At 39.5% G+C, this 22,268-nt stretch overlaps 1 protein-coding gene across 2 annotated transcripts in view; it reads left to right on the top strand.

The window, feature by feature from the left end:
- SULF2 (sulfatase 2) overlaps positions 1-22,268 on the top strand; it is a 134,499-nt gene that overhangs the window by 31,585 nt on the left and 80,646 nt on the right. For both annotated transcript variants that reach the window (XM_074288550.1, XM_074288549.1), the window contains exon 3: positions 10,245-10,484. In XM_074288550.1, coding sequence (XP_074144651.1) covers positions 10,245-10,484 — 240 coding nt within the window. The remainder of the gene's footprint in view (positions 1-10,244; positions 10,485-22,268) is intronic.

The following is a 22,268-nucleotide window of genomic DNA, read 5'->3' as shown; positions in this document are numbered from 1 at the left end:
ATTCCTGTGGGTAGAAATAGAATTAGTGATACACTTTGACAGAGTCCTTTCCTTCCTTCCCCCCAACCCCCCAAAACAGGTGAGTCCATTGTAACAACTCTGCCTTGACCACTAGGGAGATTCGCTGCCTGATGCTTCACAATCCAAGGATTGTCTCAGCCTATGTAGTACATTCCCCTTTTCCCAGGGGACTAGAATATAGGGCTCTGGATAGTTAAGCCAACTTCTAGCCAGGGATGAGACAGCTTTCTATACTTATTTTCTCTCAGATCAGTCCACAGTGATTTACTAGTCTGCAAAACTCTGGTCCTTAATTCTTAAAACCCACAAACTTAAAAACAAACAAAAACCTTCCACATATGACCTGACCCTTCCAAACCTAGTTTCAGTCTTCTTTCCGGCAGATTTGATGCCATTTTGTAATAATGGAAAGTATGTCAAAAGTTATTTGGTCCTATTCCTATCCATATGGTACATATCCCCATAAGAGCTTCTATTTAAATTCCTTCAGTGACAGAGAACTCACTACCTCTAATTGTTAAGAAATTTTTCTTTGCATTGGAGAGAAAGTAGCTCACCACTCACATCTGGACAGTTTTTAGGCACAGAGAAAATAAGACTTCCAGTTAGTGAGTGGGGCTTTTGCTAAGATCATATTTTGTAGGCAGGTTTAGTTGATTCAGTATAACAAATGCTCATTAAGTACCTGCTGTGTGCTGGTTCCTGTACCTCCTAGGGGAGGTACAAAGATAAATAATATGTGGTCCTAGCTCTTAAGGAGTCTTGGGAAGAGAGATGGCACAACAATAATATGTCTATTACAAAATAGAGAATATAATAAAAATACAACACCTAACAAGCATTTATTAAGCACCAGTTCTATGCCATGCTCTGTGCTAAGTGCTAAAGAAGGAATTGTCCCCATTCTCAAAGATCTTCTATCAGAGTTGAAATCTACATTTATAGGTATGTACAGAATAAACATGTTCAGGACAAATACAAAGTTCAGAGAGGGACAGGAAAAGTTTCATGTCAAAAATGATTCCTGAGGAATGAGGCAGAGGTGTGTGTGTTCCAGGGGTGAGGCACAGCCAGTACAAAGATGTGGAGGTAGGAGATGGGGTGTTATATATAAGGAGCAAAAAGAAAGCCAGTCTATATGGATGAGAAGGAGACTAAAGTATTAATGAGATTGAAAAGATGGTTTGAGGGAAATTTGTGACAGGCTTTAAAAACCAAACCGGCGAATTTATATTTGAGTTGCAAAAAGCTGTATAGGATAGAAGGAAGGAATTACCCTTACCACCTGGAAGCAGCAGGATAACTTCAACCTTGAAGGGTGGGTAGGATTCAACAAGCTGAGAGAGCAGGGACAGCCTTCCAAGGATGTGGAGGTGAGACAACACAATCTGGATCCCTATCCCATTTTCATCATTGACTTCCTCTCAGGCTTGTTTTGTGGTCAAACTGTAAAAGGCTGAGTTGTGAAAGGAAGGTATGGGGCTTTCCATCTGGAATCAACTTCTCTCTTCCCCATCTGCTAGCCCAGGGAAACCACACCCTGTCTTATGGACTGGATTTCCATGGGAGTGACTGAATCCCACGTCCTGTGAATCTTGGGGCCAGATGGCTTGAAACCTGGCTTGATAATGCCCAAGTCCTGGACAACAAGGGGGAAATGTGGATGGCCCGTTCAGCCCTTTCTTGTCACCGCCTCCTGGCACACACACTGACCCACAGTGGAAAAAAAGAACAAAAAGGGAAAAAATATATCTGGGTGTTGTCGTGCTGGAACTGGGGAAAGGCTAAGTGTGACCTACTCTGGAGATTAGCTTTCAAAACACATTCTTCTAAATTTTTAGTCAGGCAATAATCAAGATCATTCCAGTCCTTGATGCCAGCTCACTGTGGGGAAAACTTTGGGGAGAGGAGGGAAAAGAAGGACAGGGAACAGAGCTGTGGGCCAGGCCTGCCTTAAAAAGTTGCTCTGTCCCAAAGGCACTAATGAAGAAAGGGACCTTTCTCACTTAGCACACTTTCTTTTTCAGAGGAGCTTCCCTTTCACATCTTCCTCTGGATGCTCTAAGATGTGGAATTGTCATTTTATCTACAGACTGGGGAGGAAGGGTTTTGAGGAACACACCAAGGAATCCAATTCTCTAACAGTCACCTCCTTGTTGGAGAATTAGGAAAAATAATGACCAGGAAACCTGGAAAGCTTGATTTGTATCCCCTCCTTGTGACTCTGGGCAAATTACTCTGAGCCTCAATTTTCCTAATGTTTGATATGGGGGTGATATAATTTGTCTTGCCTGCCTTACAGGTGCTTATGGACAGTGATTCTGTAAATCATAAACAGTAGCAGTGGAAACAGGTGTTCTATAGAGTAGTGGGCTTCCCTTTGGCTATGGTATCAAAGCAGAGTCAGCTGTCTTAAAGATACTAACAGCGGTCCCCTTCTGAGGCACTTTTACAAAACAAGCACTTTTCAGATTCCATAGTTCCATGCATCTCTAAACCTATAATTCATGATCATCATGATAACTCCCTGAGGTAGATAGCGTATGAATTATTATCCTCATTTTAGAGATGGAGATAAGTGCTTGCAAAGGGACAAAGAGCCTTTCTCTTTTTTAATAATCCATTTTATTGATATCCATCACAATCATTCCCCAACTCCCACCCCTACTCATTACTTCCTTGTGATAAAAAAGAAACTAATCAAAAATATCCTCTACATGTCTGATAGGGTATGCCATGTTCTTTTCCTGTAGTCCCCCACCTGTCTTCTTGAAGAAGGAGGTATGCTTCATTATCTCATCATCAGGATTTTCAAGGATTTTCCCAGAATTCAGCATTCAGCTTCCTCTTGTAGATATCATTCTCTTGGTTCCATTTATTTTTCTCTTCACGTGTTCATACAAAATTTTTTGTGTTTCTTCAATGTCCTCATATTTGTTCATTCTTGCTACAAATTGGCATTCTGTTATATTCCTATACCATTGTTTCTTCCATCCATTCCCCAGAGGTTGGGCACCCCTCTGCTTCTGGTTCCTATCACATACTTTGGTATTTATGAGGTGTTTGTTTCTGTCTTTTGATTTTCTGGGGGAATATCGATCATGAGAGATTAGACTAAAAGCGAATAGATGGCCTAATGTGACCTCTCCCAGTGACTTGTAGTGCGTAAACAAGCCCACCCCAAAAGCCCTTTCCCCTACTGATTCTGAACTAGCCATGTCAAATATAAAGGCTGAGATGTCTTTAAATAGCAAAAGAAATGTAGTTACTGGGTTCAATCTGAGTGTTGCCTAATCTATGAAACTTTCCCTGATCCATTTCCCCTAAAGTCATTAATGCTTCTTTCCCCTTAACACTCCAATAATAAGGTCCTAGAGCTGAATTTAGAGCTGAAAGGACCTTAAAGACCATTTAGTCTAATCTCATTTTTCAGATAAATATCCAGGGCCACACAGCTAGTAAATGCTTAAATATTGTTCAGCGATTTCTTAGTGGTATCCAACTCTTTGTGACCCCCATTTGGGGTTTTCTTGGTAAGATACTGAAGTGGCTTGCCATCTTTTTCTCCAGCTCATTTTTTTTACAGAGGAGGAAACTAACTTCAAATCTAATACTCTATCCCCCTGAGCCATTTATCTGAATACCTCTTATAGCACTTGAATTGAACCTCTTTTGTGAAAACAGGGACTATTTTTGCTTTTTTTTTCTTTGAATCCCTAGCATTTAGCAGATTGCCTGGCAAAAACTTGTACTATAATTAGTAATAATAATATTAATAACAATAATAGCAAGTGCTTCATACATACTCGCTGATTGATTTATATCATTCTGTATTAAAATGATTTATGTAGGTAGTGGGTTCTTTGTGAGTTCTTTGAAGATGTGAATTATGTCTTATTTAATCTTTAAATCCCTTTCCTCCTTAATTCATGCCATTGAATTTAAAGTTGAAATTAAAGTGAAGAGTGGACTATGTTGGCACTCACCTGTGATCCCTGTTACCAGGACTGCTGAGGATGGTGGATAGCTTGAGCTCAGGAGTTTTGAGCTTCAGGCATATATCCTAAGTATAGCCCCCAAAATGAGAAGTAAGGAGCCACCAAGCTGCCTAATGAGGGATGAACTGATCCAAGACTGAGGAGTAAAATTTGGGGCCCTTGAGTAGCCTCTGCCATTCCAGCCTGGTGAGATAGGGAAAACTGAGGCAGAAGGAAGGAAGAAGGGAGAGAGATATGGATTGAAGTGAGAAAAATTAACATTTCTCTATAGAACAACAAAATATAGTTGAAAAGGCCTTAACGATGCTGTAGTTCAACTCCCTCCTTTTTACATAGGAATAAAATGTATCCTGAAGAGAAGGAAGCAGTTACTTCAGATCTTACAAAACTGATATTTGAACTCTACTCCTGTGACTCTAAATTTAGTGCCCTTTCTGATAATCTATACAAATGTTACATAAGAGCTTTGAGTCATGTTCAAGTAATTGACAGCATGTCCTATACTAAGGCATCCTATATCCTCATTCCATTAGATCATAAGATTATTGACTTAAACCCAAAAAGATCCCTTAGAAGTCTTCAAAGACTCTTCAGATAACGAAGCTGAGGCCCACAGGAGCAGCTTATCCAGGATCACACGACTAGTAAATATGCCAGGTAGGATTTGAACCCCCTTCCTTATTCCCAAGTCCATCACTCCATTCAGAGTGACTCAAGATAATGATAACAAGACTTTCCTTCAAATGCTGCTGTCATCAGAGCTGACAGAAGGGAGGAGAAAAATTAATCACATAATCTCTCAGACAATAAAATGTTTGTTAATGAAAAATCCAATATTGCTTCAAACATCTGCTTAATTGATTTCAGGTTCAAGAGCAAGTTTTCCTTGATGACCATATAGCGCTAAGTCCTCAACAAATTCTTCCTAGTCATTTATGCCCAGCCTTAAATAGGGTTTTAATATCCCCCAACAATGTAGTAGACGCCTCATTTAAAAAGCAGATCGGAGGAAATCCAATATCATGATTTTTGTATTGAGTTACACACACAGTATAATTATTGCTAGCTGACAGACACGAGCGGATTCCAGCACAAGGGTGGAAATCAAATATAATTGGAAAACAAAAGGATTTCCTCTCCTCTGACGCTGGCCCTGGATTCCTGTGCTGCCCTTCGGCCTCCCTTCCGATCGTGGACAGGCCTGCTTGAGAAACCAGTTTGCTCCCAGCTTGCATTTGGCTACAGAACAGGTATTGTAACTGGACAGGCTTTTCAGAAGCTGATCCAGCTACATTGCGTGCATTCCAGAAACCCTTGAGGAACAGATGAGAACAGGCAAACAAATATTAAGCCTGTGATTAAAAGAAAACAGTACCAAAGATTGGGGTGCGTGCCTTGAGTTTTGCTTTTTGCCTTTACTCATTTTTTGTCCCCTTTCTCTTCCACCTGCCCAAAAACTGGAACGCCCCTCCCCCAGATAAACAAAACGCATCTGCCTTTCAAGGCCCCGTTCTGGCCTTCAATCAGAGAATCATAGATTTATAATTAGAAGGAAAGGTAAGTGTCCTTTGTGGGGTCACACAGATGATACTCACCAGGCACTTAGTCTTACTCTCAAATAACTTACACTCTAAAGGATATGGAGAGGGAAGGTAGGGTAAAAAGAACTGTACAAATCTATTATAGCATTTTTTAAAATAGATTTTTATTTCTATATTTCTATACTTTAGATCCCTCTTTCCTTTTAAACAGATGAGGAATATACAGGCCAAAGGAGACCTGAGGTTGTACAAGGTTCTAAGGAGCAGCAATTAAGCTTTTCCCAGAATTCCATACTATTTTATCAGCCAAGAAATTATCAGCAGAATTAGTTAGGCCTGAAACCCATGTATCCCAACTCCTCATTCAGAGCTCTATTAGACCAGGACTTCTTAAACTTGTTCCATTCACGACCCCCTTTTGCCTGAGAAATTTTTACACAATCCCAGGTATGTAGGTATATAAAATAGGTAAGAGAACCAAACATTTACTAATAATAAATCATCACTTCATAACCCCCACATTCAGTTACAAGACCCATCTGGGATTGTAACCCACAGTTTAAGAATCTGGGTGCTAGACCATGCCATTTGTGATCTGTTTCATCAAGTCCTTCAAGGAAATGGAGGCCTCCCAGCTTTCAAGTGTCCTGAATTAAATCAAGTTTCTTTCTGAAATCAATCCTGCCCACAAAGTCCCTGGGTTGCCATGTGACCTGAGAGAGGCTGGAGGATGGGAGGGAGGGGGGGCTTCACCCAGTGCCCCACACAGTGGGGAGGTCCATCATGGAAAGAGAGCCATTTTCTGCTGTTCTCTCAACATCTCCAGGCTGGTTTGGCTTGTTTAAAATATTTAAGGCTGGCCTCTTTAGCTCAGCACGAAGGGTATTCCAGAGCCTTACCTGCCATCAGAACTGTCAGTCTGCATTAGTTCTAGCTCTTGGGCTGTGGAAGGCGATTAGATCATATGTTTTTGTATTAAAGATGGTTGATTTATAGAGCTATGTCATTACAGCAGTTTTATTAAACCAGGTTACTGTCCCCAAGGGGAGGCTTAACATGGAGTGCTATTTATGCACAGATGCCTCTGTCATTTAAGGGGATTGTTAAAACTGTACTTTAATAGCAGAATAACAAAATCCTCCTTCAGCCAGCCTGTTTGTTCAGGGGTGAGCTCACTCGACAAGCAGACTGTGCCTAGAGCTGGCACATCAACGCACCGTCCTCTTAATTGCCACAGAAATTAGAGGAATAACAACATAAGCACGAAACCTTTTTTTTTTTTTTTTTTTTTTTAAGGGAGTAAAAAAAAAAAAAAAAAAAAAAAAAACCACACAATTCCACAAGCAAGAACCAGCCTTGCGTGTTCTGGCTACTTCCTTTTGACTAATGTTATGTTTCAAGCCAGTTACTGCCAGAGAATTCATCCACCAGGTAGCTATTGTCCTCTTTCCAGGTAAAAGTCAAGGGTGACCTTGGAAAATCAGCCATCTTTCATTCGGCTGCTTCTAAGGAAATGTGACTGCCTGCTACTGCAGGAACAGAAGGAAACACTGGCGAATTCCACTTCTGATGTCTCTTCTGATGGGCGTTCGTTGAATGTGCCATGAATGTGTGTGACCATACCAGCCAGGAGGAGCTTCACTAAGTGGGAGTACAGCACTGACTTCAAATTGCCTTTTTCAAGTGCTGCTCTCATTCATTCAGTCAACAAACATTTTATTAAGTACTTGTGTGTGTCCAAAGTATTGTGCTTTAGAGAAAGGTGGCATCTGGGACAAGAGACATAAAAAAAGAAATAAGATACAAAGTCCCTGCTCTCAAGACATTTGTTTAAGGTAAAGATTATCTAATCTAGGGGTGCTTAACCTAGGATCCAAGTTCCATGGTAGATTTCAGGGGATCTTTGAATTTAGGGGGAAATTGCATCTTTATTTTCACTTTCTCTCTCTCTCTCTCTCTCTCTCTCCTCTCTCTCTCCCTCCCTCTCTCTCTCTCTCTCTCTCTCTCTCTCTCTCTCTCTCTCTCTCTCTCTCTCTCTCTCTCTCTCTCTCTCTCTCTCTCTCTCTCTCTCCCTCTCTCTCTCTCTCCCTCTCTCCCTCTCTCTCTCTCTCTCTTCCTTCCCTCTCTTTCTCTCCCTCCCTCCCTCTTTCCTTCTCCCTCTCCCTCTCCCCTCTGTGTCTCTCTATCTTGGCCAGACTGAAAATGCAGTGGCCATCACTCATGGGCCTGATGCTAATACTGATTGGCACTGCCACAGAAGAAAGAACCCACTCTGTTTTTCCTCCCTGGGGCAAATCCTCCCTTCTTGGACAACCTGCTGGTGTTCTGTTTCCCTTCTGTTTTTTATGCCTCTATTATAGCTCAGAACTCCTAAACTCAAAGGATCTACTAGCCTCAGCCTCCCCCAGGAGCAGCGCTTATGAAAGTGTCATACTCATGTGGCTTTCACTAAAATTCTAATTGAAATTAAGCATTTCCTTTATTAAAGAAAGCCCATTAAAAAGTTATTCTGACCCATAGACTCCACCAGACTACCACAAGAACCATCACACAAACACACATTTTCAGAACTCTTAGACCACCCAATTCCCTGATTTTGCTTAGGAGAAAACAGACCTTGCTATATACAATATAATATCTGCCTCATTGTGCACTAGGAACAATTATCAATCACTTAGTTAAGCAGTGAATCAGATGGTCCATCTGGAAAAGCAGCTCTTTCTCCCCCCCACCTCCAACACTGGCATTTCAATAAGTGTTCTGAAAGTTGGGCAGAACCCTGCCTTGGCAAAGTGCTCATTTAGAGAGTTCAACTAACTTTATTAATGCCCAAGGTAATATATAATTTGTGCCAGCTGGTGGCAGAAGGAATTGATTAAAGCTGAACTCTTCATTCAGCTTAATAAGGGGCGATTTCATGCCATGCTCAAGCCCTGGCATTGTCTACACCTTCGTCCCCACCCCCGTGACTTTTTAAAAGGAGTGTGTGGACTTGATACCAGATGTCTCACTGGCATTTCTGAAACCTGAAGGTTGTTGTTCAACCAGATAAGCTGTTCAGTTTGAAATAAATGGAGCAAATGACCTTGAAAATGTGTCCTAACTCTGAAACCTATCTCTCTCTCAGAGAAAGCTTCCTGGTTTTATCCCTACTTCTTTTTGGGAAACTGTTTCTTACCCTAGCTGGTAGAAGTTTAGGTGTTCTAGGATGGTGATCTTTGATTCTTTCTTGAGAACCAGAAGCTGAAAATAGCTTTGTAAATGCTCTTTTTTTCAAAGTACAGAATCATGGTAAAGAATTGTCAGAGCCCAATCAGAACATATCTCTGTCTGAATAGAATTCCCTCTACATCTCACCCAGCAAGAAGTCACCCACTAGAGTCTCTAAGAGGCTTGCTATCAGGTAGGCAACAAGCATTTATTAAGCCCCTGTTACAAATCAAACATTGGGATACAAAGGCAAGAAAAGAAAAGAAATAATCCCTGCTCTCAAGATGCTTACATTCTCTCCAGGAAGAAAACTTGTACATGAAGTATACAAGTATATGCAGAATAACTGTGTGAAGAATAAATGTAGGTGTGAGATTAAAGGGCTTTAGCATTTTGAGGATCAGGAAAGACTTCTTATTCAGTTCACAAACGTTTGAGGGACCCTTATGTACAGTATATCTCATACTATGCCATCTCACTTATAACAAATAATATGCAATCACTTCATCCAAAAGGGAGAATTCTTCTATATGTATATAATATATGTGACTTCAAATGCATATCAGAATAGTATAGCAGTATAACAGTTATGCTGTTAAATCAAGAAAGAACTTCCATTGAAAGAAGGGAAAATCAGGGAAGGTTTTCGGTAGGAGTGGACATTGGAGGTGGACCTTGAAAGATAAGCCATTCCAATGTGGAAGAGCAATATGAATAGCAGCATGAATATGGGAATTAATATGACAGTGAGGCAGGGGATTGGGAGGAGATAGTTTGTTGATGGGGGGAGTTTGAGAAGATGTTAATCTAAGTAAAAAATCTCTTAGCTTCCCTGGCTTTCATCAAAACTGAGCTCAAATACCACCTTCTCCAAAAGGTCTTTACTGAACCCACCAGTGAGTAGTGCCTTTATCTTTCAGATTACCTTCTATCTTATTTGTATGTAACATGCCTAATTATTCATATGTTGTCTTCTCTACTAGAATGCATGCTTCTTTAGGAAAGGAACTGTTTTTGCCTTTATTTATATCCCCATTACATGCTAAGTGCTTAATAAATGATTGATATCGGGGAGGAGGAGGAGCAGAAGGTGGAGTTGAACAGACAGAGTGGTTTGTCATGGAGGGATTTTAATTGCCAAGATTGTTGGTTTGGATTATAAACCCTGGAAGAGGTAAATGAAATTAGGAGCTAGAGAACACCTTTCCAAAGCATCTAGTCCAACCCTTCCTTTTACACACACTAAAGAAAGCACACACAAAAAAAAGGCCCAGAAAAGGGAAATGACTTGCTTTGTGGTCACCTATCAAATTAGGAGTGGAACCAACATTAGATTTCAGGTTTCTAGAGTCCCAGGTGCTTTTGCTCTTGAGCATCATAAAGAACAAGTGAACATGTATCAGTTTGGAAAAGAATCATTCTGATAGGTTGCTCTAGATACATTTGTGGTCATTGGTTGGTTTTGTTGTTTCAGGTTCAATGCAAGTGATGAACAAGACAAGGAGGATCATGGAGCAAGGAGGAGCTCACTTCATCAATGCCTTTGTGACCACACCCATGTGCTGTCCTTCCCGATCCTCCATTCTGACAGGAAAATATGCCCATAACCACAACACCTATACCAACAATGAGAACTGCTCCTCACCTTCCTGGCAAGCCCAGCATGAGATCCGCACCTTTGCTGTGTACCTCAACAACACTGGCTACCGGACAGGTAAGAATGAGCCTACTAGTTTTGGTGGTAGCCTTTTGTAAAAGTCATATGTCTGATGAATACCTATGTGCTCCAGTTGTTGCATGAGGTTGTAAGACTTGGGTTATTTTTTATTCCAAGATCTTCTCTCATTGATGTGTCTAAATTGCCAAGTCTTGTATGATCCTAACTGTGGTTTCAGATCCATTCTGACTCTGAGACCTATTATACTGAGAAAAGATTCTACCTGGATTTCTTTCTGCTTGCCTCTTAAACATTCTAATACTGCTCTATATTAAAAGATCTTGAAGAAAGAGTTAACTCATTTTGGTCAGAGTGGTCCTCAGATGAACCTCACTTTGATCTGATAAAAGAGGGCTAACCACACACACACTCTAATATAGAAATACATCAAATTCAACAGAGAAGCAAGCAAGGATAGGAAGAGGAGGATTATAAAAAAGACACTAATACTGGGGAGAGAATAGCTAAAAACAAACCTAACTTCCGTATCCCAAAAAGAGAAACAAAAAGGGAAAAAATAAAGAACTAGGATCTGAAATGGTGCTTATCATTTGGGGAACCACTCTTCCAACCCCAGCCTTCGTGTCTGCATGCCCTTCTCACATACCTCAGCTAGAGAAATAATATTCTACTCTTCCCCTACCCTACTTCTTCCTCCTTTTATACCAGTGTATTTCTTTTCCCTATTCAAACTCTCAAACCAACTAGTTTACCTCCGAGGACCTCTGTCTTTCTTCTTTGATTCTCTCAATACATTTTGAATACATTAAGGTTCTGAAGAGACTCTTGTTTCTTCTCTTCCTATTAAAAAGTTAACATCATACCATCAGCTCCTTCCAGATGCTCAAATCAATTTATATGCCTAAATTTCTCTATACTTTCAAGTTTGTATTTCAACATTCCTAATTAGTTAAGATCTTTTCATCCAAAATACTTGAAAATCCTCTAAACCATTAAAAAAAATCACTTTTTTCTCTGTAAAATTATGTTCATTTTTGTAGAACACATTATTCTGGGTTGTAAGCCTATATCTTTTGACTTTCAGGATATCATATTCCATGATCTCCTCTCATTTTAGTAGAAGTTGACCAATCTTGGTTGATCCTTGTTGTGGTTTTTTACTATTTAAACTACTTCTTTCCTAGATGTTTACAGTATTTTTCCTTCAACTTAGAAGCTCTGTATTTTGCCTATTATATTACAGTGATTTTAAAACTTTTTTTGTTAGAACAACAACAACAAAAATACAATGAACCACAGGGGTAACTTAATATACTACTCAGAATATTCTTTATAATCATTTACTGCTTAATGGCCCCTTAAAGAATTTTTAGAGTAAACTCCTTGAACCATTGTCATGAACCTTCAAATGGGAGCCACTGGACTATATCATCCCTAGGATTTTTTTCTTTTGGGATTTCTTGTCTTGCAAGATGTAACAAATAGGTTCTTTCCATCTTAATTTTGTCTTCTGATTCTATTAGATATGCACAGTTTTCATTTATGATTTCTTGAAATATAGTGTGCAGGTTTTTTAAAATCATGATTTTCAGGGAATTCAATGATTCCTAAATTATCTCTCTTAGATCTGTTTTTGGAATAGCTTTGTAAAAAAAAAAAGTCCTTGTGATTTGGCTAGTTTCTAATGTTCATCTGCCAAACTCATTTTCTGTAGCATACTAGCTCAGTTGCAATGCATTTAAAAAAAAAAAAAAAACTTTGGACTGAGATTCAGGAAATCTAAGCTTTCTTCTTGACTTAGCTAATGAGTGTCTATGGCAAGTCACTTGCTATATGTTCAGCCCTTGGAGAATATCCTGTTTTGTGTGTTTTATCCCTAAATCTGTTCTTCCTGCTCTACTTGCTAGTCTTACTCAAGAGTTTATAAGACTTCTCATCCATTCATCTGAATTTAATAGAGATAGGGACTAGTTCTATGATTTCATTGATACTCTCAGATGAGGAAACACTCTCCATCAACAGATTGGCACATTCTCTTCAACATGTAGTCTTAATTAGAGTAGTAAGTAGTTAAATGACTTTTCTACAGTCTTTATAGCCAGCATGTGCCAGAAGATGGATTTGAACCCATGTCCGAAGCCAGCTTTCCATACACGAGATCTCACCATTGTTTGGGTTCCTCATATTTCAAATGAGGGAAATGGAAGAGAAGGCCTCTGAAATTCTTTCTAGCTCAAAAGTTATGATCCCTTCACGTTCTAAATCAGTCATCCTAAAACAGCCACCACACACAGGGTTGTGGTCAGGAAAGCACTTTAGAATTGTGGGTTATCTATGAAGTAGTTGGCTGGGGCTGGGCATATAGTTAGCAGCCACAGACCGGAGCAAAGTAAATTGACTATTATAAAGAGAGAACCCATGACCTTCCCCTGTTTATGCACTACACAGAAGTTCCCAAATTCTTAGATTGCAACATCCTGCCATCCTTACTCTCATTCCGTGGAGTTACAGCACTATAATATTTTAAACTAGGGGCAACTCAGTGGTGCAGTAGATAGAGTACCGGGCCTGGAATCTATAAGACTCATTTTCCTGAATTAAAATCCAGCCTCAGACACTTACTGACTGTATGACCTTGGGCAAGGACCTTAATTCTGTTTGTCTCAATTTCCTCATTTGTAAAATGGACTAGAGAAGGAAATGATAAACATTATTTGATTTAGGATCATAGATTTAGAAGTCATCTAATCCAACCTCCTCATTCGATAGATGAGACTCAAAAAAACCACTGGAAATTAGTGAAAAAATCAGAATTTCAACCTAGTTCTTCCTCCTCAAGTGTCAGGGTTGTTATCATTGTACCACAGTGGTTGTCATAACAGCCCCAGGAAGCAGGGATTTACACTTATTATTATCCTCATTTTACAAGTGGGAAAGATGAGAAGGAAAAAAGCATTTCTATTGCACCTTTTATGTGCCAAACAAATTGTACTAAATGCTTTACAATTATCTCATTTGAGATATTTCATAACAACTCTGGGAGATAGGTGCTGTTATTATCCCCATTTTACAGTTGAGGAAACTGAGGCAGATTGTGAGTTGCCCATAGTCACAAAACTAGTGCCTGGAGCTGAATTTTAACTCAAATCTTTGACCCAGTGAGTTATCTTGAGTCTCTACCTTTACATTGATGAAGAAACTGAAGTCAAAGAAATGAAGTATTATGTCCAAAGTTACAGAAGTCAGAGCCCATGTCCTCTCAGATTTTTAGAGAATTCCTATGAAGTAGAGACTTAAATTTGTCTATTCCAGTTTTACAAATGAGAAAACTGGGAAACAGAGCAATTTTTTTTTACCCAAGACATAAAGTTAGTAAGGGTAGAAGGAGATATCCCAACTCAGATTCATTCCCAGTCCAGCATTCTAGGACATGACACTTCCTCTCAATTTGACAATAATGGCATCTACCCTCTGGACAGGTCCCCAAGCCCCATCCATGATAACCCATCAGTCAGGTGCCTTCCGGATCACAACAAAAAGACCAAACTGCTTGTGAGAGCTTCTCAGGAGGCTGCAGATGGCATGGAGGGTAAGAGAGGGCACATCCCTTACCCATGACCTACCATCCCATTCTGGATAACTGGGTCAAATTTTTATGCTTCTCCTATCTAGTAAACAGAGCCTTCACTACCCCTGGGATCTCTCTGCCCAGGCAAAGTCATCTTAAAAGGGATAAATGGAGGTGAACAGACCTATTTCTCAGCCTTGTGGCAGCATCCTCTACATTTGTGGTTTCGAGGAAAAAATGGATTGATTGATCCTCTAGGTCCAAGGGAGACCGGCCAAGGTCACAATTTACTGAACCTCTCTTTACCATTAAGTTCCTAATTTTCACGAGAGGGAAGTTTGCCTCCCTCCCTCCGTTTATTTTTCATATACAGATTTTAAAGAATGCTGCTAAGACTTCCTGTTCTACCTCTATACCCCATCTTTCTATGTCTATTTTTTTAATTACTCTGATATATAAACACTTATGTTGGGGGCAGCTAGGTGGCGCAGAGGATAGAGCACCAGCCTTGAAGTCAGGAGGACCCGAGTTCAAAAATCTGGTCTCAGACACTTAACACTTCCTAGGCGTGTGGCCCTGGGCAAGTCACTTAACCCCAGCCTCAGAAAAAGAAAGAAAAAAACAAAACAAAACACTTATGTTGTCTCCCCCAGCTATTCCATGAGCTCCTAGAGAGCAGAGATTAAATAGTTTCTGTCTTTGGGTCTTAGCGCTTAGTACAATCAATTGGCATATAGTAAGCACTTCGTGAATGTTTAGTGATTAACTGACTGGTTATTATGGAGAAACTTGTATAATTTTATAGCTAAAAATGGCATTCTGTAAAATCCATCAAGGTTTTTTGCAGAAGATTGGCTGTGGCCTTTGAAAATAGATGCAACCAGAAGGTCTCAGACACTACAAAAAGATAAGAACATGTTCTTCAAGAGTCATAAACATCATTTTCCTCTCCTCATTTTTTTCCCTCCTCCCTTTTTTCTCTTCTTGGAGAGGGCTTCTTAAATTTTTTCTGCTCACAATCCCTTTTCTCCTAAGAAATTTTTATGTGACTCCAGGTACATAAGTATATAAAATAGACATACAAATCAAACATTTATTTATAATTCATCATAATTTCATGACCTCACATTGAATGACAAGAACCTTTTTAGGGTCTTGAACCATAGTTTAAGATGTTGGGTACTAGATCACATCATTTCTGATCAGTTTTACCCAGTCCTTTAAGTTAATGGAAACCTCTCAGTTTCCAGGTGTTCTGAACTAAATCAAAGTTTCTTTATGAAATCAACCCTACCCACAAAGTCCCTGGGTCTACATGTGACAAGAGAGAGGCTGGAGAGGGAGCAGGGCGTGTGTAACTTTACCGAGTGCATAACACAGTGGGGAGGTTCCATCATGGAAAGAAAACCCACCATTTAAGCATTTTTCCTCTAGAATAATCTTCATACTAACTCTGTCCCTGTAATATATTCCACATCCCTTTCTTCCACTTTAGTCTTCTCTATCCAGTCTTCTCTACCCTCTGGCTCCAACTACTGGCCCCCCTGCCAATGAAGCAGAAGGGGTCTGTCTCTTATTGGCGTGGAACCTTGGTTTCTTGCCCGCCTAGTGGCCCCATCCCAGCATCAGTAGCGGCTCTGGTTTGAAACCCCTCAGGATCCCCTGGGCTTTTTGGAAAGACTGCCCAAAAAACACAAGTGTGTCAGCAGGAGGCTAGGCGCTGGCCCAAGCTCTACAACTCCATTCCAAAACGCGACTCAGCCAGGCAAGCCTTCAAGAGCTGGTAAGGGTGTGAGTGCAGAATATGGGGAGGGGGACTCTCCAGGACTCACCTGCCCTCATCTTCTGCTTCAGACTTAGCTACTTTAATCATGTGACTCCCTCCCAACACCCCCAACCTTTCAGATCTCCAGGATTTAGTATTGAAGCCATTAAGTAGCATGTGGATTCACATCCTGCCTCAAGACTGTGTGACCCTTAGCAAGTCATGTAACTTGTGTCTGCCTCAATTTACCCAACTGTAAAATGGGGAGAATAATAAGCTAACACTAGCTTATTATATGCTGCATACTAAATATGCTATTATGAGATTTTATATATTTCATTATATAAAACAGAGATAATAATGAGCCACTTCTCAGGGCTGTTTTGAGAACTGAAGGAGATGTGATGTTCTCTCTGACTTTTGGTGAGCCATCTCTTCTACTGAATCATCTCACCTATAACATAAGTAGGCTAAACTAGGTGATTCTGAGATCTGGTAGTGTAGGTTTTTGAGTCAATAAAGCCTGGATTCCAAGTCAAACACTTATTAGCTGGTGACACTGGAAAAATCATTTCCCATTTCTGGAGCCCAATTTCCTCCTCTGTAAAATGAGCAAGTTAGACTCAATGTCTTCTAAGGACTCTTGTAGGAGGTTCAGCTCTAACTCTCTGCTCTATAGCATCTGATATCAAATCAAGTCAATAGGCATTTATTAAGCACTGAGTGTGTGCTAGGGAATCTATTGAGCCCTGGAGATACAAAAAATATGATTCTTTCTCTCAAGGAGCTCATAGTATTATGATGGAGACAATATGCCCCCCAAAAAAACCCCACAAACTAAAAGTAGTTTAGTTATAGACAGGAAAAATTGGAATTAATCTCAGGGAAAGGAGCCCCTCTTATTGATTTTTCAGGTCTCTCCTTAATGTGGCCCCACCCTTAGCTCAATCACCCACCTCACCTGTATCTCCAAGCCATCCTTCCCATGGTCTGACTGAGAGCTCTCTAGAGCATCAAGATTTCACTTTGTTTTGTATAACTTCACTTGTGCCTTCTCAATGGTGGAAAAAAGGGAGAGAATTTGAACCTCAAAGTTTTAGAAACAAATTTAAAAAGTTGTTTTACACGTAACTGTGGAAAATTTAAAAATTTTATTATTTCATTTTGTTTGGCCAGTATAATCCATCCCGTGAGGTAGGTGGTTCGAGAGTTGTGATGTCATTTTACAGATGTTCTCATATACAGAACATCATTTGTCCTTGAAGCACCCACAGTGAGTTAGAGGCTATAGAGCAGAACTTCTTAATTTTTTTCTACTCATAACCCCTTTGTGCCTTAGAAATTTTGACACAACCTGAATAGGTACACAACTCAAACATTTACTGATACTAAATTTGTCCCAAGGCATATGTCTCCAAGCTGGACGCAGACCCCAGTCCTTGACATCCTCACGTCACTCCCAGTCCTGTCCCTGCCACCAGCACTGCTGCCACACACTGTGTTACACATCACCAGGAGCCACGCCAAGGGGCAGTCGCCAGCAGACCTGCTAGCTGGACCCAGCTGTGGCTCTTCCACAGTGACGTCAGTGAATGGGCCATGGTACGAGGAGCCAGAGCAGGGAGCAGGGTGATTTCAGGAAACTGAAAGAGAAGGCTAGAGACCAAGCATTAATCACCACCTCTGTGTGTGGATTGGGGAGGTGGCTTTTTCCAAGCCTGTGTAAACACTTCCTAGAAGAATGTTGTTTCTCCAGAGCTTGATTGAGTTGGAAAGGAGGGTGAGGGAAAGGAGGGGGAAAGGTTTAATTAAAACATTAACCATCACTCACTTTCTGGCTTGGTTGGAGCTTTTTCCTCTTCATTGTTAGCTTCTTTTGTAATAAAAAAAAATTAAATTTTTAAAAAGCTCTCTAATCTTGAGGGGACTCAGGAAATAAAGCTGACCATTAACACTCAAGGGGCCATAACTAACAGAATAAACTCTTTTGCAGGAAACGGATGGGCCTTGATTTCTTATCAGCTCCAACCTGGGTAGGAGTTTGGCAGCTCTTTCTTGGGAAGGAGAAGCGGTAGCACTCATTTGACCCATAGGCAAGGACCATCCTCATAAAACTAGAAGGGCAGCCCTTAGAAAGGGGTGCCTGTGTCAGGAAAGATCCTAAGTATCATAAACATACAGCCTCTTTATTTTACAAGTGGAGAAACTAAGGTCCAGAGAGACCTCATACTTAACCCATGATCACACAGCTCATTAGGAACAGAGTTGGAACTCACAACTCCACTCTAGAGAGCTTCCTATTACAACATACTTCTTCCAATTTAATTAACTCTCTTAATCCCTTAGGAAACTGGCACAGAGTCTTATTCTTATCAGCACAATCAATAATGGTTCGTCTCTTACCCATACAAGGATCTCCTCAGTGATCTATCCCAGGGGTCATCTTTTTTTTTCTTATAGACCTCTAGTGAGAAAGTACCCATTGTTAGGAAACTTTTTGTTATGTGTCAAAACTAGATTTGTCTCTCATTCCTCCTGGTTCTTCTAGGACCAAACAGAACATGTCAAATCCTTCATCAAAAGATGGCAGCTAAATGGTACAATGGACCTGGAATCAGAAAGACCCGAGTTTTCCTTATTCACTAGCTGGGTAACCTAAGCAACTATTTAACCTCTGTCTACTTTACTGAAAAAGGAAAATTATAGCATCTACTTGTCAGGGTGTTTTGAGAATTACTTAGTAATTATAAGTACTTAGCACATATTTGTGCTTAGCAATATTTGCAAGTAATATTTATAAATTAAATAATATTTAAGTACTTAGTACAGTGGTTGGTGCTATATGTTAGCTATTGGTATTATTATTATTATTATTATTTCTCTTCATGTGCTTAACAATAACTCTCATATCTCCATACCATCCACTACTACATCTTCTCTTCTTCAAGGTGACCATCCCCACTCCTTTCAGCTCTTCCTCAAATGTATGATCACCGCCCTGGTCACTCTGGATCCCTAAGATGCTGTCTAGAGATCTCTTCACCCATCAGTGACCTTCCTAAAATGTAATGTCCAGACCTGAGTACAGCATCACAGCTGGAGTCTGACCAAGGCATAGTCCAACAGAAGTATTATCTGCCTCATCTTGGGAGCTCAATTTCTCCAAGTATAACTTGAGATTTTGAGGCTATCGTATAATGATTCACATTTAGTTTATAATAAAGCCCTTAAAATGCCCAGGTCCTTTTCAGATGCATTGCTTTGGAAGCTCCTTTAAGTTTTAAACTTTATTAGATTTGACCCAGCGTTCCAGTTTATCAGGATATTTTCAAATCCTAACTCTGCCAAACAGCGTATTAGCTCCCCTTTGTCATCTGTAAACTTAATCAGCATTCGTTCCTTGATGCCACAATCCAAGTCATTGATAAAATTATTAAACATCAGTGGACCAAACATTCCTAGAGTAAGCCACTCAAGACTTCCAAGTTGATAGTGAAACATAAATGACCATTCTTTGCATATGGTCATTCAAGCATTTTCAAAACCCCTGAAACTGTATTATTCTCTAGGCCACATTTCCCCATGTTATCCACAAGAATAGCAAGAGAGGTTTTATTGAATGCCGTCATATGATGTACTAGTTTTGGCAATACTCTATCAAAAGAAGTGAAGCTAATGTGCTATAACCTATTCTAGATAACAATATGCTGGTTTTTAGGGGACATGTAGAAAAAGCAGCAAAACTCACTCCTTCTTTCCCAGATTCTTCCTCCTTTGTCCTCTCCTTCCTTTTCTCTTTCTTTCTTTCCTTCCCAGAAGTGCAATAGCTACTCAAAACACCCAATCCTACCTAACACTGATTAGCAATAGAAATGTTAATTTGCTCTATTTTCCCAGCCTAAACCAATTTGATTCTCCTTATGCAGTTTGTGACCCTCTGCTACTAGAGGATTATCCTATTGGTGCTAGACTTAACACTCTAAACCTACTATAGCCACCCCAAACCCTCAATCTCAAGGAATCTACCAGCTGCAGGTTCCCCAGCCTTAGAGACAGTGACATGGGCCACCATGCCTAGATTGAACCATATCTCCCTAGAATTTTTCCAAGAACCAAAGTCTTCTTTATTTATCTATAGTTTGTCAAATTCTACCTTTTTCCATTAAAAAAATTTTTTTAGAATATTTATCTTATCCCGACCCTATGGAACTGCTCCAGTTCTTGGACTCAAACCTCACTAGCAGTGACTCTGTAAATCGCATCCTTTTCAACACCCAGTATGTGGTTCATCTGGATTTAATGACTAGAGTTCATCAAGGGCAGCTGAGTGGTACTCTCTTGCTATCTTCCTCCTTACCTTGGGTTTCAACTCCTTATCAGCTATTGGGGAGGCCTTTGTTGCCTCCCTAACCATTTTCCTTGGCAGAGGAGACAAAACCAAAATAAAATTCAAATAGTTGCACATTCTCTCTCTCCTCCGTTAGCATTCTCCATCCACCATAAGCAAGGGTCCTGTCTCATTCTTCATACTCCCTTTAGTTAAAAATAACTCAAAATATTTACTGTAGTCCTTAACATTTCCCATGAGCTTTAGATCTTTCAGAATTTTAGTTATTCTGACTTTATACTTTTTTTTAATTGATAAATTGTGTTTTAACATATTTAGGACCCCAGGGTATTCACAATTAACTCCCCCACAATATATCCTTCTTGAAAACAGTTAAGCAAAATAGCATAAAAGAGTGATTGCAACTGTAAGACAACCTGCAGTGTTATATTTTAGTAATGTATTGTTTGTTAAAAGAATAGGTGTGTAATTTAATACCATAACACCTTTGATCTATGTTTTGTTGCTATATATGTTGGTCTTCATTTATATAGTTATAATAATTGTGCTTATTGTCCTTTTGGTTCTGCTTTGTTCATGCTGAATCACTTAATATAGGTTTTCCATGTTTCTTTGAATTCTTCACAATTGTCATATCTTATCATTCAGCAATATTTGTTCCTAGACTCCAGTTTTTTCAGCTGTTCTCCAGTTGTTGGGAATATGATGTTTCTGACTTTTTGCACTTACAGATAATGTTGCCATGAATTTTTTGCACAAATAGATCTTTTATTCAACCTTTTTGAGACATAAGTCAAATAGGAGGATCAAAGGGCATGAGCAATTTTGTAACTTTTCTTAAATAATTCTAAATTGTCTTCCAAAACTAGTGAGCCAGCTCAGGTCCTCCATTTATGAATATTCATGTTTTCCTACATCCCCTCCAGCATTAAATCTTGTCATCCTTACCAATTTGATTGGATACTTCAGATTTGTTTTAATTTGCATTTCCTTAATTAGTATAAATTTTTAGCATTTTGTTAGGTAGTTGTTGATAATTTGCATTTCTGTTTTTGAGGTTTCTTTGCTCCTTTGACATTTAACCATTGAGAAATGGTTTCTTTTCCTTTATAGATTTGTGTCAATTCTTAAAGATTTCAGAAGTCAGTTCTATCAATGTTTCATGCAAAGATTTTCTTTTCTCCAAGTCTGTATCATCTTAATCTGGTTGCATTTTCTTTATTTGTACAAGACATACATATATATATATATATATATATATATATATATATATATATATATATATATATATATATATATATATATATATATATATATATATATATATATATATATATTTTTTTTTTTTTTTCTTTTCGTTTGGAGGCAGTTAGGGTTAAATTGATGAGGAGTAAACTGAGGGTCTAAACCGAGATGGGTCAGTTCCTTTCAAGGTGTCTAATTATCTCTCTCCTTCCCAAAGTCCCAACAGGCGGGTCCTTTAGAGAATGAATTTCGTTACTCAAGGCTGTGTAGAAACAAAGTCTTTATTGATTAGAATGGAAACACGGAGAGTCAGTGGGCAAAATGGCTGCAAGGTACAAGGCCAATTTTGCAAAGAATACATTTTTGAGGACTCTGTTTTATACAAAAGCACAATCATTCAGATGCAGTGATGTAAGGAGGTTCCAGAGTGATGTAAATAAGATAAGGATTCTCTTGTTATCTTTTGGGGACAGAAGAAGTCTCTTACCAAAAAGGAATTTCCTGCTGGCATTTGGTCTAGATTAGAATTCAGGCTGTAAAACCCTGGCCACCTCAGATAGTCCAAACTAGTTTGACCAGATCTTGTATCAAAGGTCCAAGTCCCAAAGGAAGTTGGAGATCAAACAAGGAATATCAAGGGACTACCGCCCCCATCAAAATGACTTGCTTAGATTCACACAGCTAGTTTAGCATCCCAGGCCAGTTTTGAACTCAGGTTCTCCTGATTCTATGATCTATGTTCTATCCAGCTGGTGCTGTGGATAGAGCTGCCCCACAAAAGTTATTTTCACATCATTGGAGAAGTCTATTTTTTCTTTCATAACATCTCCTTTGCTGCTCATTATGAGTTCATCTACCATTTACAACTGTGAGGAAGGGAACTTTTAGTTCTTT

Source organism: Sminthopsis crassicaudata, chromosome 2 (assembly GCF_048593235.1).
Source record: "Sminthopsis crassicaudata isolate SCR6 chromosome 2, ASM4859323v1, whole genome shotgun sequence".
Classification (NCBI taxonomy): Eukaryota; Metazoa; Chordata; class Mammalia; order Dasyuromorphia; family Dasyuridae; genus Sminthopsis; species Sminthopsis crassicaudata.
Note: the sequence above shows the minus strand (reverse complement) of the source record. Positions and strands in the feature narration are given on the sequence as shown.